The sequence below is a fragment of the Apteryx rowi genome, unplaced genomic scaffold (genome assembly GCF_003343035.1).
Source record: "Apteryx rowi isolate R43461 unplaced genomic scaffold, aptRow1 scaffold_715, whole genome shotgun sequence".
Taxonomy (NCBI): domain Eukaryota; kingdom Metazoa; phylum Chordata; class Aves; order Apterygiformes; family Apterygidae; genus Apteryx; species Apteryx rowi.
Window position 1 is genome coordinate 298305 of NW_020451000.1, and position 17269 is coordinate 315573.

A 17269-nucleotide genomic window follows, 5' to 3' on the forward strand; every position below is an offset into this window, starting at 1 on the left:
AATTCCCAGTTACAATACAGCTGCAAAAAGGGAAAACCAAGTCAAAAAAAAAAAAAAAAATCAAGCTTTTCAGGATTATATGCTTGAATGAATGCATTAACTAAAAGTGACTTGCCAAGCTCTAACATTTTTCCATGAGCAGCAGGATATCCAGCATCTCTGAAGAGAGCCACTTATTTTAAGCTCCAAGATCTGTTTATATCTCAGGAAGCCTAAAACCACTGAGATCATTGAAGTTAAGAGCAAAACTCTTATTGGAGTGCAATCAAGCCAAAAAGAGGGCAACATAAGCCTAAATCCTACAATTTGCCAAGCTCCCTGTTTAACACACTGTGGTTCTGGAACACATCTACGTAGAAAGCAGCACCGAACCCTTCCCTTCACCCCAGAAGGTACGAGATGGAAGCAACAGCAGTTACACAAGAGAATCAAATCTGGTCAGAGTTAAAAATACATTCATTAGCCCATAGGTTACTTGYGATTCTTAGAAGAGTCACATAAATGTCATACAATTAAAGCTGGATATTCRGTGGCAAGAATTCTTTTTTAAGCTATTTTCAGCTATATCTTCTGTTTCCAGAAGTAACTAGAAATTTGCATCAATGTTAAATTCACATCACGAAGCCATTCCAGTTCTTGAGATGATTTGAGCWAAGGAAGATTTTACCCTGTTTCCCCTATCCAGTAGCACCGTCATGTTAAAAGGAACTGCCTCATGTATTTTAAAAGAGTACTTCTTCGGCGTTAGTCTATTTTTGCACAACAAAATTAGTAACAGCTTTCTCAGCATGAAACCACAAGCATGCCAGATGAGGGTAGAAGAGAAGTAACTTGACTAATAACATTATATAAGGAACACAAATGGGTTTATGGTCAACATGGGAGTTTTTCAGTCTGCTTTACAGCCATCACCTTGACAAATCCCCAGATCATAATTTTAAGCAGAGCTCAGTGACTGAGTCATAGATCTATAGTTTAGTAAGCACATGCTTATCAGTGGAGCCTACTTCAGGGAACAAGTTTTGTTTTCTGCTATGATCACTGCAATATTAAAAGCTGGACCTTGCTCCAGAGCCCTAGCTTTTTATTTAAAGAATATCTGCCATGTGACACATAAAACTATGAAATATATACAATATTCAAAGACAGGTTAAAGTATTTCTTTCCTTCTGCTGCTCCCAGTTTGGTACAGGTACTCATGAACCCCTAGACCTAGAAAGCTCACAGCCTGCCACCATGATTCCTACCCCAAATCGTGAATTTGCTAAGGAGCACACCCCACATGTGCTGCACACCCAGAAACAAGGAGGAACTAATCCCACAGTTTTTGCTTTTATTCCTGCTTGAACATGAAAATGCCCAATAGATATCCAAAACTAAGACGACAGGGCAGTTGTACAGAATATCACAAACGAGCCAGCAGGACCTAAAATACATTTCTCTGCAGGGGAATATAGTTACTACTGAAGTGCATAGTGCAAAAACACCCTGCTGATGAAGGATCAATGAAAGCCGAGACAGACAGATCTACAGCATAAAAAAAAACCAAAAAACAAAAAAAACCACACACCACACCCCCACCCAAAAACTCCTCTTCCTGATCGCCCAGTCTCCAGGAAAGCAAACAGAACAAGTGAATCATTTTGTAGTTTTATTATCCCCACCCCCACTTCTCACAAACGGACTATGACTCGCGTTGAGATCTCAGTGCATTTCACAGCAAAAATGTACAACAGAATCAAAATAGCTGTGCATAAATCCAGCTTTTTTGCACAATTTACAGTTTGTGTTGAAAGTTAACATGGTTATCTCAACCTTCTGATGCTTTCTTATATCTGAATCTCCTCCACAAAAAACATCTTACCAGACCACACAGTTGTGAGTTCTCATGATGATGGATCAGGTGCAGCCATTGCCATGGCTGGAAAGTGGCAGATAATGTTATATACACTGATTGGAAGACTACATCAGAAGAAAAAACAGAGTAAGGCACCACTGTTGGAAAAATTAAGGTAGCTTGTAGTTACAACAATAACGAAAGCCATAAGTACTATTCTTAATTGCCAGCAATTCTTAGACTTCAATAAAATACTTATAAAAAACAAAGGATGTTTGTACCTGAATACAGTTTCCTGATATCTGATTGTGTTTTAAATCAATACCCAGTCTTCAGCATAATCAGCTTTTTTTTTTTTTTTTATGGTAAGATGAAAAACCAAAGCCTACAGTCCATGTATTCACAGGTCACATTTCACTGCTTTGTTCCAAGTAACACCACAGGAGAAAAACCAAAACAATCCAAAGGACAGTTTGTAACACTGATACTTCACCTCTGAGATGTTTAGATGGGCAGAGAAATTTAAATACAAAATTGTACGTTTTCTATTCAGTTTGAAAGCCTTAGTCCTTGGGAAGGGAAGGTGGAGGAGGAAAAAAAAAGGGCCAAACCTCATTACATTACAACATGAGCAAAATCAAAGTCACTCAAAGAGATTTAATAAAATTAGGAGTTGAAAAGTGTTCAAATTACTTTTCCAATTCAAGTCAATTATTTCAAGTATATTAAAATGTTTCAGAGGAAAAATTTCTCCATGGTTACAATTCTAATTGCTTTTATAAATCCATAAAAAAGAAAGGTAGTCTCTACATATATTCCATATCCATATTCCTCCGATGCATGCACGCATTCTCTCTGAAGAAAAAAGCTGTCATGATCCAGCTGTTTCATAACACTGATTTCAGGCACATCTTCCAAACACCCCTCCAGTTTTCGCCAAAAAGGTTAATCACTGGGCATAAAAGCAGCAGTTTTTTGTTGCTGTTGTTTACATGGGTACTAAGCATATTTCAGTTGCCAAACGGAGCTCATCGACGATTCGGAAAAAAGTTCCCATGTCACTCCCAAGGCAAACAGTCCCTCTCTTAGGCAGCTTTTGCAACCAGACCTACTTAGAAGAATGTTACACAATTCAGATAAAATCTCTTGGATCATACAAAAAAAAGTTGGTTGAATGTACCTGGCAAGTTTGTCTCTACATCTTTGTGTTTTTTGTTTTTTGTTTTTTTTAATATAACTTTAAAGTGCCCTAGTATATTTATTTCTTTATGCTCATTTAAACTTCCACAATTACATAAAAAAAGGGGACACTCAGTGTTATTACTGTGTTTTGAGACAGACAGAGAGAGAGAATATCAGAAACAGAAAACTCATCTCAAAGCAGCTTCTCTAGTTATTGTCCATTTGCTGAGTTTGCACGGCAGAGACAGTTTTCCAAAGGGGTTTATGATAAACCCAGCCATCTCCCTGCAATTCAAGTAGAGAAAATACAGTTTATTACAACTATTAACTATAACTTATAGTTTATTATAACTATTGTAAGACGCTACCCTGGGAGTATTCTCTGCTCACAACCTGACAGCTGTGGAAACAAGGAGGACATAGTTTATTCCTTTAATTCCCACCGGTTAAGACACAATGCAGAAATTAGCACTGCCGGCTTCTCAGACTGCTTCAGAACCTGCACAGGTTCTTGCCAAGCCACAGCTCTTGGTGGGAACCGACTGCACTTGTAATTAACCCAGACAGAAAGCCACTTCACTCAACTCCATGAGCCAGATTATTTTAAAAAGCCAAACAAGAAGCCAGCAGAGCAGCAGCTATCAAACTGAGCATTTATCAGCTCTAATACAGCCCAACTGCTTATCTGGAAATGTAGTAGGTCTGGATTACATTTAAACATTTTCTGAGTAGATCTGTATCTCAAATTTTGCTTTCAGATTAGCGATATAATTTCACCTCATCTAAGTCTAGACATTAACAACACAAGTGTCTAAATCTGAGCCAATAATGCTAACATAGCTTTAGAGAATGACAAAGTTTACTGGAGCTAACCCAGAGTCTTGAGCTAAAACAAACAAAACCCCTCTTTAACCTGTATTTTAAATGCTTGCAAAGATACAGTATGAGGAAGAAGGGGGAGTTTCATTACTGCAGTTTAACAGATAAGGCTTTCAAAGAACAAGGATCTCTATCACTGCAGCATAAATTAGAGTAGGGAGTCCCCCTATCTTGCACAGGGCTCAGTAAGGCTCTCTACACAAGTAGGTTCTCATCTGGATCAGGAGGAAAACCTATTTTATAGCCTGCATCATACCAGCAGCCTCTAGTCTTCCCAAGTAATGTATAGTTTACCTTGTTCAAAGTCTTACCRTATCATTATTACTGTGGTAGAGGTTAAGCCATTGAATGAAAAAGCTTCATTCAAACCATAAGGTACAAGAATGCAAAAAGCTCAGAGTTGGGAGGGAACTCATTCCTCCTTGCTAACAGTAACAGTGTTTTGGCTTTCCATGCACACCACAAAAGCACAGTTTAGTACCGCTATTATTTTCTTCTGGTGTTTACTGGCTCAGTCTACTTGCAGAACACTTGCATGAAAAGCCATTTTCCACACATCACAGACAAACACTTTGAAAAAGAAAACTGAGTCACAAAACAGGGAAACGTTTTGTTGTTGTAGGGGAATTGCAAAACGAGTGTTTGGGAAGTAAAGGGCAAGGTGGCCCCTTTACTCACTTGGGAGTTCTTATGACACCTTCCTGCTATTGATCCCATCAGACCTAAGGCCAAACACTCTATTCTGACAGGACGCATACCCGTATTTACACCTACTTTCATTATAGTTCTGCCTCTGCCTTCATCTCCTCTCTTCCCTATCAGCCGTTAACTACTTGGGAACTTACTTCTTTAAGGAAGTATTTGGTACACCAAGGTGTTTCTGTCTCAGCACGAAGCCTCTCTTCATTCCTCTGTCGTTCTTCAAGGGCTCGCTTGTGCTCTGTCGCCTTATCAATGTCTCCATCCCGCAGAGACTCTGTTACATGTTGCCACAGTCTCCTACAAACCAAATTCATAACTTTAATTTTCAACAGTTTTCTCATCCTGCCAACTTGAACTACAGAGCAGGATCATTGTTTGCGATTCTTTCAAAAGAGTGAAAACAGTAAATCTCTCCATCTCTTAATTCTCCTGTATCTCATGTGACAAAAATCACACAAAAGACAGCTCCTGATGGTGCAACGCAGGTGGAAGGGCTCATGGCTGAGCCTTGCACCTTTGCTAGCAATTAGGAGCAGATTAACATGGTTCTGAGGCTGGGGCTGTGCCAATCTAATGTCCCTTTGTAGACACTTTAAAGTTGCCATGGAAGTGTTATTCAAAAAGCAGTTTTTTGTGAGAATCTCCCTTGTCAGGAGATGCTCAGCTGTGTAGCTGAAGGTTAAGACAAAACAAATAACAAGGCTCTGTTCTAGCAGGAGCTTTACCAACTTGTAAGACAATCCTCTCCACTGACAAAAGACATTGCTGACTAAACGCTTGCCTGCACATGCTTAACTCTCATCACTATTATGCACTTTTAAAAAAAAGAGATGATCATGGCATTTAAGTATTATCCACAAAGGCTGAGTGCATTTGCAAGTTTTTCAAGGTATTCACCAGACTGTGCATAACAAAAATCTGCACACTTTCAGAAACCAGCCAAACAATGGTAAATACATATTTTACCTAGATTCAAATGGTCCTTGTTTCTCAAGGGGCCGTACTCGCTTTCTTGTCACAGACAGTTTTGTCAAGTCCACGTATTTTGTCTCCCCGTTGTTGTAGGCGAATTCCAGCACRCTGTTCCATTCCCCTTGCACTCGGCATACCACTGTGTTTGTCGCGTTCTGCTTTACTTCACCGGTGACTCTAGGAAAATATATTTTTTATTTTTAAAAGGCCATGACTGAAGATACCCTGGGACTACTCACTGCATAATCATTCAATTGCACTCTGAAAGAGTCTGCAAACTTGCCACACTGTCTTTAAAAATGTTAGTTACTTGAATTGCATTTGCATGGAGCAGCTGAAAGAGGAAAATGACTTTCCCTCATGGCTCTAATTCTCTTCATATTACCCATGAAATTGAGTTTTAAGCTTCAGCTTAAACTTGTTTCAAAATTTCACTTTTAACAGAATTGAAAGAGAAACTAATACAGGATATCAGATGTTACCAGCAGTTGACATCATCTACTTGAAATATTACATCAGATATGTAGTTCAGATTAAAAAATAAATAAAAGGCAGCTTTTTACCAAGAATATATCTCACTACCTGCTGACACTTGATCTCATAGTCTTTACTGCTGAATGTTCTCCATACGTAAACTCTTTTTACATTTTTATGTTGCTCACCTAAGTATCAGATACGCAAGGACAGAATGCAAGGTAGGAAATGCCACTGCGTAAGACAAACCAGGGACCAGGAGAACTGCTTTTCTTTCCTGTCTGCCACAGGAACCTCTGCTGCTCGTAAGATATTAAAATGTTCCTCTAAATATGTAACATTTTAAGACCTCAAAATTTTGCACAGACATTTGAATGTCCCCATAACTACACACATACATATTTCTCTGTTCAACATCAAGACTTGTCCAAAGATCCCATGACAATCATTTCATTATGAATTGAAGAGAGGAAACTGAGTTTAACTGGGCAAGCAAATTTTGCCACCTTTTTTGTTCAGAAGTTAAAATTAAAAGGCTCAAACGGAGCTTGCTATTTTCTTTAAGGAAAGAGAAGAACAAGGCTTTGCTAGCTATGCAAACTAGACTTAAGACACGATCTGACTTGCAGGGCGCTGCAGGTTTTCACAAACACACCATCTCCAGCTTCAATTAAACTCCAATTAGCTGTGAGCAAACCCTCTACAGCATGTTACCCTGCGGCTTCCCCTTCCCGCAGCAGCTCTTTCGTGCGCGCACAGCGCTCTGTTCTCTTTCACGCTGACACGACGTGTAGCTAATGACACCGAACTCGCACGTCATCGGTTTGGCTTCATTTGCTTTGAACAACCGCACGCGCAGCGGAGGACCCCGAGACAGCAGCTCGCCCGCGCTCCCACCGAGAGGTCCCCGTGCACACGTCAGCCGCTCGCGGGCAGCGAGGCTGCAGGGCGCTGCCAGCGCGGGGGCGCCACAGGATGCTTCGCTCCCCACCAGCCCGGCGATCGGAGACGCCCGAGGAAAACACCGACCTTCCAAAAACACATATCCCCTTCCCGCACCGAGCACATTCAGGGAAAGAAAATAAAACCCTTTGCCATTTATTAAAAGTCATCTGAATTTTGGTAAACTCTTACACACAAATTTAGCTCTATTCCAAAGTTCTTGCAAAACAGGCTGCAAAGAATATGCTCCTTAGGCGCACAGTTTTCTATTACAAAAATTAAAGATTCAGTCAAGAAAACAGGCCAGAGTTGGAGTAGCATAAGCAATAGGAACAGATGTAAATCCTTTTTCTTTTTTTTTTTTTTGCAGGGTGTTAACAAATGCCTAACAGCTCCTGGAAGCAACTAAAAGAGTAGGCGACAAGCAAGCAGCCTTCATTTCAGGCTGCTTTTTCACCCTGCGGCTTTCCCACCTCGCTGAAGCTCTTACACACGGTGAAGTCCCCATCCTCCTCTCAGGAGATGTCCGGCCAGACCGAATCCCCAGGGACTCCTGAGGTCGGGCTTTGCAGCTCCATCTTTGGCAATGCAACTAAGAGTTTAATTCTTCCGAGTGCTGTGTGGTTACCATACAATACTGGCGTCCGATATTTTAATATGGGTCACAAATTACTGTCTCTGCACACCTTAAAGTAAACAAGGTTTTATCACTCCATGCTCAGGTGCAGGATGGAGCTGCTACACTAAGCTCTCACCGTCACCTATATTTCTTCCCATTAGCTTTACCCTGCGACACACAGCTATTCCCAGCGCTGCGGATCACGATACCAATCTGAATCAGTGTTAGTAATAAAAAACCCTCTAACATTTATTTCTAAGCACGGTACGGTTGCTATAAGCCTGCCTACTTCTTCTCACCCCCCGCAGTATTTCCTTGCGCTCAAGGGGCACAGGACCAAGGARCCAACACCCAGCTGCGGGCTGACAACAAGGGTCACTACCGAGAGTCTCCAGCGTCGCTATAGCAACTCGCTGCGCGCCAGGTAACCACGGCAACGCTGCTGTTTCCCCTCGAGCTCCTTTTGGCAATGTCCAGTCGTCACGACCGCAAATTTTCAATGGTTAGAGTGCCTTGAACAGCTCGGTCTGGAAAACTCTACATCCAAAAGGGATTTATAGAAGAGCGCTGGTTTTCCGTGCTGTGTTAAAGCAACCCTCGCTTAAGGGCTTCTGAGGTTCGGGCTGGCGAGATTCGACGTGCAAGAGGTCACAACGAAATAGCTAGGAAGGATTTGGAACACGCGCTGTCCCGTGAACGCCGGACCACCAAGCCCTCCAGAGTCCGATACTCTTTGCCTGACTACCACTGAATTTTCTCCTTAATTCATTGTCCCCGCATTAGTACAAGGCTAATCCACAGTGTATAGATAGAATATCAATGCCAATGAGTCCCCGAAGCTTTTGTCTTCTGCTTTTCCATTAAGTTCACTTAAAAAGCACAATCCAAAAGGTAGCAGGTGCGCAGATGTTTCCTGAAATTTGCTGGAAATAGTCGCACACAGCCTTTCCCTGGGCTTGCCTTCCTTTACCTGTTAGTCTTTCAACATGCACAAGTACAGCTGCCCCATGAAGAATTACCATTGCTTTTTTTAATAATTAAAAAAAAAATATATATATATATATATTTTTTTTTACCTAGAGATTTCCCCTAAGTTGCTTAAACTTGAGGGAACCTCTGTATTACCAAGAAGTAACAGTACACTATTCAGTGAAATTCCCTACAGTATTTTTTACCGTCTGTTTAAACGCAAGCTGGGGACTGCTGCCGTATACTAGCAATACTGCTGAGGTATTTCAGCGAGAAAATTCAAGGCAATTACAATACACCTTGCAACCACCAAGTAGCCCTTTAAGACAGCCTGATCGACCTCATTTCAAACAAATCAAGCAAAGATAAGAAATACCGAGCAGCTCCTGGCAGTAACAAGAGAAATCTGCGGCTCAGAAATAAAAGCCAGGAGTCCTTTCGTCCCAGTGCCTTGTACCAAGATTCAGAAAATAATACTGATTCCCTTACTGTCCTTAAATGCAATCTAATTTTTCCATGAGGCTCATGAGATAGATTTGTCTAGCTAAGATTGTTTAAGAACAGTTGTATCTCAAGTGTTCAAGAACAGGAAAAACAGTATATTTTCCCTCAGACTGTCAAATCAGTATTATTCAGCACACAGAAAAGGTTAGTTATACAGCTACAGGAGTCAGATAGCACAGACTACGTGGAAAAATGTAAAGAAGTGTTCTCACCGATGCAGTTTGCCACCGTAGAAGGGTTTGGTGTGAAAGTTAATACTTGCAGAATACCCAGTTTTTGCACAATTGATGTTGACTTTTCCTCCTAGTTCTACCCAAGGAACAGTTAAAATTGATCGCGCATATGCACAAGGCAGAGAAAACGTGTATTCTTCCCCGTGCTCCAAGAGACTTAGGAGACCTGCAGGAAGAAATACAAGAGTCCCTAAATTAGCATCATTTTAGACACGACCAAACAAGTTATTGCAATATATATCCAAGGCTACTTCTGACTATTTTTCCTCATAGCCACTCACACGAAAAATGACTCACAAAAATGACATTTATTACAGATTCTAGATACAAACATTTTGCTGAAAGTACTGAGTAACATGCATTTATGTTTCTTTTGGGAAAAGACATTTATCCCAGTAATATTGACCCATCAAGTATAATATTGTACTGTGCAACATACGTTTTTAGTAGTATGTACAAGTGCTTGCTGCTATCTTACCGATGGTTCTGGAGCACAGCGATACCAGATTTATGCTGTCAAAAGGAAATAAGGAATGAATACCCTGAACGACAGCTCTTGAGCAGGGCTGGCATTCCTGCTCCATTTCTTTCCCCTTTAATACATCCTATCCTACCTGAAGGCAGGAAACGGAGACAATCCTCCTTACCGCAGCACTCTGCCAGGACAAACATAGCTCTTTCCTGGCAGCTGCTTTTGCAACAAAGGTCAACAATAGTCTCAAAAACTCAATTTTTTCTTTGGGTTTTAGGACATGGGGTTTTGTTCGTTTCCTTAAAAAAAAAAATTTATATATATATATATATATATATATCCATACTCACAAAATCTACCTCTGAGCATTACAAAAAACCTAGTATGGCAGCTGGTTGCTGTTTGCATCGACCCATGCCTCTACAGCATACTATCAGCGTGTGTTTTGGAAGCTGCACTTTCAGACTTTCTCATCTTATTCACATTCATTTCATGATTTGAGAAACGCCCTAGAGGAGGCGTTAGCTTTGGGAATTACCTGGTACAGGCAAAACATTGAGACGTGCCTTCCACATCCCTTGCCAGTACGCAGCCTATAGCCAAGCACCTGAAATCCCCAGGTACTGGGCAATATGCACAAGAAACACCAAAGAGATGAGAAAGCATCCTCCCATTCAGAACCAGAAAATACTAGCATTAAAGGGAAATTACAGTTTTAGGGATGGAGAAGGGTATTTGCACTTAAGGGGTCTAATTTCTGTAGTTAAAAGAAAAAGCCTGAATAGTAAGATACATAATATGTTCTAACAGAATAGCATTTCTGTTTAATGAATGTGTGATGTGAACTAACTTGTCCAATGGTTTGGAAACATCCGTAGAAATCAGTTTACATTACAGTAAACTGTCCTTTTTCTTCAAAATTCTATTTCTGAATATAATTCTGATTTTTGGCAAAACATAAGCCTATCTAGGTTTTTATTCATACGAAAACTTGCACTTTATAATGAGGACCTGTAATATCTTCTTTATTTTGTAAACAGTAAAAATGAAGTACAAATTCTTTGAATGAGATACATTAAAGTTCTCAGATAATAAGGATTAGAGKAAAACCAAAAGTATATTTAAAAAAAATTAAAAACTGAAAACCCACAATAGCAATTGACATCTCTACAACTGGATTTTTCTGAAAAGACTTTGCAACAAAACTACCGAGCAGCGTTCATTTGTTTTTCTGCCTGGGGCATACAACATCAAWTTTTCTCTCAAACTAGTATTTCAACCTTCTAAAACGAATAAAAATGAAAAAAACCCTTACACTTACCTTCACCAACCATTGTCACTCCTATTGACATTCCTAAGAATTTACTTTTTGTCCAGACGTGAGCATTGACACACATCTTTCTCTCTACACATTCGGCATAAAACCCTGAGACGGGAGGATGGTGGGACACTTGCTCAGCTACAAATTTTACTGTATAATAGTCCAGCTCTGTTTGGCCTTCCAGATCTTTTGACAGAGTTACTTGCTCTGAGGGGGAATGAGCAGATAAGTTACTGCCTGCATCAGTGGCTACTTCACTCTTCGGCATCCTCCAAGAGCAGTGAAACGTTTCTCCAATGATGGGATTGTACGGTTTCTTTGCAATAGCTCCTTTGCGACCTTCATGAAACGAAGTGAGATAATATTCAACAAAGCGGATCATCCGGTCCTCAGGGGTAGTGCCATTTGTGATGGCAATGAAGAGATCCGGATGGGACATGAAGTCTGCGTACATCTCCAACAACGATCGTTTCTCTAAAATGAAAGTGGGAAGAACCACCTGAAATAAAAGAAAACCCAAAAGGCTCCAGTAAGTAAAACAAAGTGACAAGTGGGGTTTGTTTTTGTTTTTTTAAATATAAGGGAAGTCTGCAGGGCAGGTATTCTGTCCCGTTATGGACACCACACTTTCAGATTGAACTTCCTTGTTCCTCTTCTAAGGTACAAAGAAATAAAGTGATCATAGTCCTGAAAAAGCAATTTACAAGGGAAAAAACCCAACAGGGACTACTCAGGCCAGAGAGGCCAAAAGGGACCGGCATCCTTCAAAAACATAAAACAGCTGCAAAGAAAGGAACAATGTGTTCAGCAGGTCTACGGAGGAAAAAACAAGTAGAAAGGAGTTCAAACTACAGCAAAGAAGATCCAGAGCAGAGGTTAGGAAAGGTTTCGTCTAATGGAGAGAACAGCAGGCAAGCTATTCTGGTGCTCTTGCAAGCCAGCAGTCTCTCTTTCAGCAAAGCCGTTGGAGAGCAGCTTGGACAAGCATCCATCAGCAATAACATAGTATGAGTTGATCCTGCACCTCAGAGCAGAGGATTTTATACTTTTCCAGTGACATTTACCGCTATAAAAACAGCAGTCTTATCTTTTGATGGGCCATGAGTACTAATATTGAAGGAGTAAGAGGCTGTGGGTATCAGTCTTTTCCTTTCTTGTAGCGGTAGCGACAGACTCAGTAACTAATGCTGTTGTCATGAGCAAGCGAGGGTGTCACAACCATGAGACCAAAACAGTCCATCTAGATCAGGTGCAGACCATCAGGTAGGGTGCGTTATAATGCCCGCCTGGAATACTAAACACGCTTTTCACTTCAGAACCCTGAGATTTAACTTAAATACGATTCTAACAACTTCTTTATCTAGTTTTGAAGTCAGACTTGTTACACGTCAATGCTTTGTCTGCTCCCTGCTAAAGACAATTGTACAAACACAGCCAAACGCCAAAAACAGGAGGAAGACAGATCTGATAACCTGTTCTATGAAAAACAGAACAAAACCAATCTCCCATATAAACGGAACAACGACCTAAAGGGGAAGAGTGACTGTAATGAATTCCTGATTATGCAGCAGAGGTTTAAGTTCAGCCCACAGGAAGCAGGGCCTGTTCATACCGTCTTTTTTCTAAACTGAGAAATGCAAGATCCACAATACAAGTGTCCTTAGTGGCTGAGTAGTACTGCTCAAAAAAGGCTGGGGAAGGAAAAAAAAAAAAAATATATATATATATATATATATATATATATAATGTAATTCCAAGAAAGAAAAAGCGATTTCCTAGTTCCATGCCATTACCTGTAGAATCTAATTTTTCTTTAAAAATGTCTACTGCTTATGGTAAGAAAAGTCCTTAAAGGAGTGAAAGAAATATAAGCTGGTAGCAGCCCAGTTCTTCCAGATTTGCTGTCCAAGTTGCATAGTAGCAACTAAGTATTAATTTTTTCAAAGCTTTTTTTTTTTTTTTNATCTGCACAAGGGTGTGAAACCACTTCTCTCCCATAAAACTTTGTTCCTGCTTCCTATAGCTATGAGCAAAACCAGAAATGGGAATAGGACAGAGGAAGGGGTAAACAGACATCTGAGTGTGGATGGTGGGGAACCAAAAGAAAACTTCTAGCAGCATGAATGCAAATGCAAGGCTAGATCACTGAAAAAAAGTAGAAAAAATTTTGAGAAGGAAGTAGAAAACACAACATGAAAAGAAAACAGAACCCATTATAAGAAAGCCAAAAAGAAGTAGGAAAAAAAGAACCAAAAAAAGACTATGACAGAAGAGATATGGCCAGTTGCATTAAAGCAAATCAACTCCCTCAATACATTGTTCACTTAATGCCTACAGAATATCAGACCTTGGGACCTGAAGTTGTTACAGGCCTCACTTTCATATGAAACTCAAAATAATTCAGTACAGGAGTTGAGTTTAAAATGGCATTTTACTTCTACTGCAACTAGTCTTCATACTTCAGTTACTTACTCTTGTTAAGTCCATGCCAAGTTTCAGCTGAGACAAGAGATGCAAGATAACACTGCGCTGTTCTTCCACTGCTCCTAGATCATCTTCTTTATCATCACAGATATCCTCCAGCTCCTCATCTGGATTTATTTCTTCAGCTTCCTGGGATAAGAGCCATAAACATCAGCTCAAATATGTGATTGTCGAGACAATATCCAAAAAGACTTCATATTGTATTTAATCGTCCATGTATGAAAAAAGACTGAACAAATCCCTGCAGAGAGCTATACAATTGGATCTACTCCCAAGATAAACAACAGTTGAAGAATTTAAAAAGGACATTAAAATAACTCAGTGCAGATTTCACATAGAGGACTCAGGCTAAGATTTCCAATCGTTTCTCTCACAGGTCGGGGGGGAAAAAGAAAGAAAGAAGAAAAAAAAAAAGCTTAGAAGCAAGTTTGACATCTTTTCCTGTAAGTTTTGTGACCCCACAGAAGAGTTACAGGCACCCAACACACACAGTGAAACAAAAGCTAGCAGAAATCCCAGCAGTCCTGAGGGCGCTCCTCCACCTCCCACTGCTTCAGCTTTCCACTGTTGCCATCACAGTGGTATCGTTACTCCCACGGTTGCAGCAATGATCCGGCTCTGGTTTGTATGACGAGGTTTGTAGTTCCTAGTTACATGCTCGCAAGCAATTAACACACCTACAGGGTAGTCAGCCTTCACTAGCGTTATCAGTGCTGCTGCTAGTGCTAATCCTAACAGCAAAAAAAGGAGATTTGGAGTTAAAAAAAACACCAAACACACTCACACACAGACAGGGTAGGGTGTCTATTAGTTCAATGCATCCAGACGGACTAGCAGAAACACCAACGCTGCTGCAACARCCACCGCCTCGCAAGCAGAAAGCTGAATGCTGCAGGCAGCAAGGGCATTTCTCAGCACTCAAAGCAGCGTTTCGCCAGCACGCAGAGCCGGGAGGCAGGCAGATGCAGAGGGGAGATGCGACGAACACCGCGAGAGGGCAGCAATATGTATCTGCCTAAATGAAGGCGGTTCCTCTGGACCTGCCGCCATCGGATCAAGGCAAAACTGTGAACACCCAACCACCACGGGAAGCCCAGGGGTCTGAGTCCTTCCACCGAGAGCCCACAACCTGATTGAAACTGCAGTACCCCAGAGGTCTCTCCTTTCCACACATGCTACACTGCTCTGCAATCATAAATAAAATAGCAGAAAATATCCAAAGGAAACAATAAGACTAGTCACATCCCAGCTACAAGACAAGGCCATACATAAAGCACTTGAACTCTTAACTTGCTTAGTTATTAGAAGGAAGGAGTTTTAAATTGATTTATTTGAAAGCTTCCGTTTCTTGACTTCGTGGCAGCTAGTCAGATTTATTAAAAAAGAAAAAAAAAATCCATAAACAATGGCCACTGAAAAGTCTTTGCACTTTCTATTTTGCTGTAAGATAGCAAAAGTCAAACAAGACGGTGTTGTGGAGATATACAACAGCATATAATCTTTTCAGAAGTATATAGTCTCAAACTGTGTGAGAGCAGCTAGTATAAGAAGAATGTAATTACAGTTTTCTAGTTTAGTTAGGAAAACAAGTTCTTTCCATAATCCCTGCTGTTCTTTTATTTTAATATTTTGCACTTTAATTAATTTTGACATTTATGATGATATAGATTGCCGCTGTATTTCAAATACATTAAGCCATCCTAAAGTCAAGTGATGAGAGTTGCTCAAATTAAGAAAAACAGATTCAATAAGAACTGGAAAAGAAATACAGGTAGTCTTAATAGCTGGAAACTGGCAATTTTGTTTCTCATCTACTTAGGCAGCTTTTCTTGGGCTCATTTTGAAAGTGTCATAAATTCCAATTAGGTTTTCTGCACTTCAATTTTCAGTTGTTATGGATCAAAATGCAAAGAAATACTGCCTATTTATATACCTTCTACTACTGCCCAAATTTTCTCCCTCCTTTTGACAGCTAGTTATAGAAAGAAGCAAAATTTATTGAAAAAGCAAAGTAGAAAGTTTTGTTTCTTGCAATTGTACTCGCTCTTCCTCCAACACAGCTAATTGAGGAGAAAAGTATGAGAAGAATTCTAATGAAGTCGTTTTTACATCATTTGATAAAACCATTTACAGATATTCCACAGAACCACTCCCCACAGAAATGGGATTTTCACATTACCTTACCCTTGTTAGCTGGCCAGCCTCGGAAACGGACTGCTCTTCTCTGACAGACGCTGGCTTGTTTATCTCTGCCGAGAAATTCTGCGCTGCTCCATTTTTGAAGTGGTTTGAGAGAGATATCTTTGGTTCCAGCCAACTGATAGTTGTTCCTGAAGCAAAAGAAAGTTTGCGCTGAAGCTTACTCATCCTCCAAAAGGCAAGTAAATAGTACTTTTCACAAAACAGCTTTTCCAAGGAAAAGCTGAAAGCAGCAGCTAGGTCCTTCAGCAATCAATCCCTTCAGCAGCCACAAAACAAAGGTGGTGCAATGAGACACCACCTTCGGTGATCATTAGCACAAACCCTGCGATTGGTGAGCTGTAATACATGCAACTTGTACCAGAGAAACTAGCTGGTGTCATGCAAGGTGTAATCAGACACTCCAGGCAGAACCCAATATCAGGGGAATGTTAAGTAACCCTCACAATTTGCTTTAACTGGTAGCAAAAAAGTGTGCTCCCCTGGTACCTTCTCAAACCCAGGTCAGCTGTAGACTAGAAAGAGCTAAAGCAGAAGTTATTTGGCCAATGTTTTCTCTGGAAAGGGCAGTTGTCTTTTCTCATCTGAAAGCAAGGCAAGCATGTGCTCTTGAATAAATAATAGTCACTCAAAAAAAAAAAAAAGAAAAAGAAAAAGCTGTCACCCACTCAATGATTCCAGCGTCTCTAGTTACTCCCAGCTATTTATCACAATGGATAGAGTTCCTCATTAATAATGCAAATGTTCCATTCTTTGCAAAGGCTAATAAATTACAGGTGACTCCAGTAAGTTTTTACTGAAAAATACACACGCAAACTGTGACAAAGCATCTTTCTTAGGTTGCAAACACTAATTAGGGAGTAGTAATTTCTAGCGCAGTATCGCTGTTTCCGGTACTTTGGAACCAAGGCGGCTGCTGCTGGATTTTCTTATACCATACACAACCCTCTATTTCCAGATCTCTGTTACCTGGAACCAGGTCACATCCTCAACTACAACTGGCAGAGAAAGCTTAATTGCGAAACCAGTAGCATTATCAGCAGCAAACTATTGGGGAGAGCAGGGGGAGGGAGGAAGGAAAGAAAGAAAGAAAAAAAAAGGTACAGCTTTACAAACAGAACTAGACAACTTTTTTCCCTGGCAAGATAATTTATTTCCTTAGAGTGCATTCATCATTAATCTATTAACACAGTGAATCCCTCAGAAACATACAGAACACCTCGGTAGCTTAATTTTTTTAGTCATTCAAACGAAAGTTCCATAGAAGTCTGGAAATAGATGTTCAGAATTTCACTGTCACTTACCTTTTTGAAAAGGTTTTCATCATCTTTAAAATCTCTTCACAAATGCTATATGCTTTTCCAACTGTAACTTTCAACATAATCTCTAATTACATGCCCCAGACTGCATTTACTCCATGYTGGCTGGCTATACATTTGATTAATTTGACAAGCGCTCCCTCCTTTCAGCTACTTTTAAA

General features: G+C 40.3%; 1 protein-coding gene across 3 annotated transcripts in view; it reads right to left on the reverse strand.

Moving 5' to 3' along the window:
• Window positions 1-1638: 1638 nt before the first annotated feature.
• Window positions 1639-17269, reverse strand: part of OSBPL11 (oxysterol binding protein like 11) — a 33079-nt gene continuing 17448 nt past the window's right edge. For all 3 annotated transcript variants that reach the window (XM_026087393.1, XM_026087394.1, XM_026087395.1), the window contains exons 7-13: window positions 15775-15920; window positions 13579-13719; window positions 11107-11605; window positions 9293-9479; window positions 5567-5749; window positions 4744-4897; window positions 1639-3304 (exon numbers count right to left, since the gene is read on the reverse strand). In XM_026087393.1, coding sequence (XP_025943178.1) covers window positions 3227-3304; window positions 4744-4897; window positions 5567-5749; window positions 9293-9479; window positions 11107-11605; window positions 13579-13719; window positions 15775-15920 — 1388 coding nt within the window. In that variant the 3' untranslated portion in view covers window positions 1639-3226. The remainder of the gene's footprint in view (window positions 3305-4743; window positions 4898-5566; window positions 5750-9292; window positions 9480-11106; window positions 11606-13578; window positions 13720-15774; window positions 15921-17269) is intronic.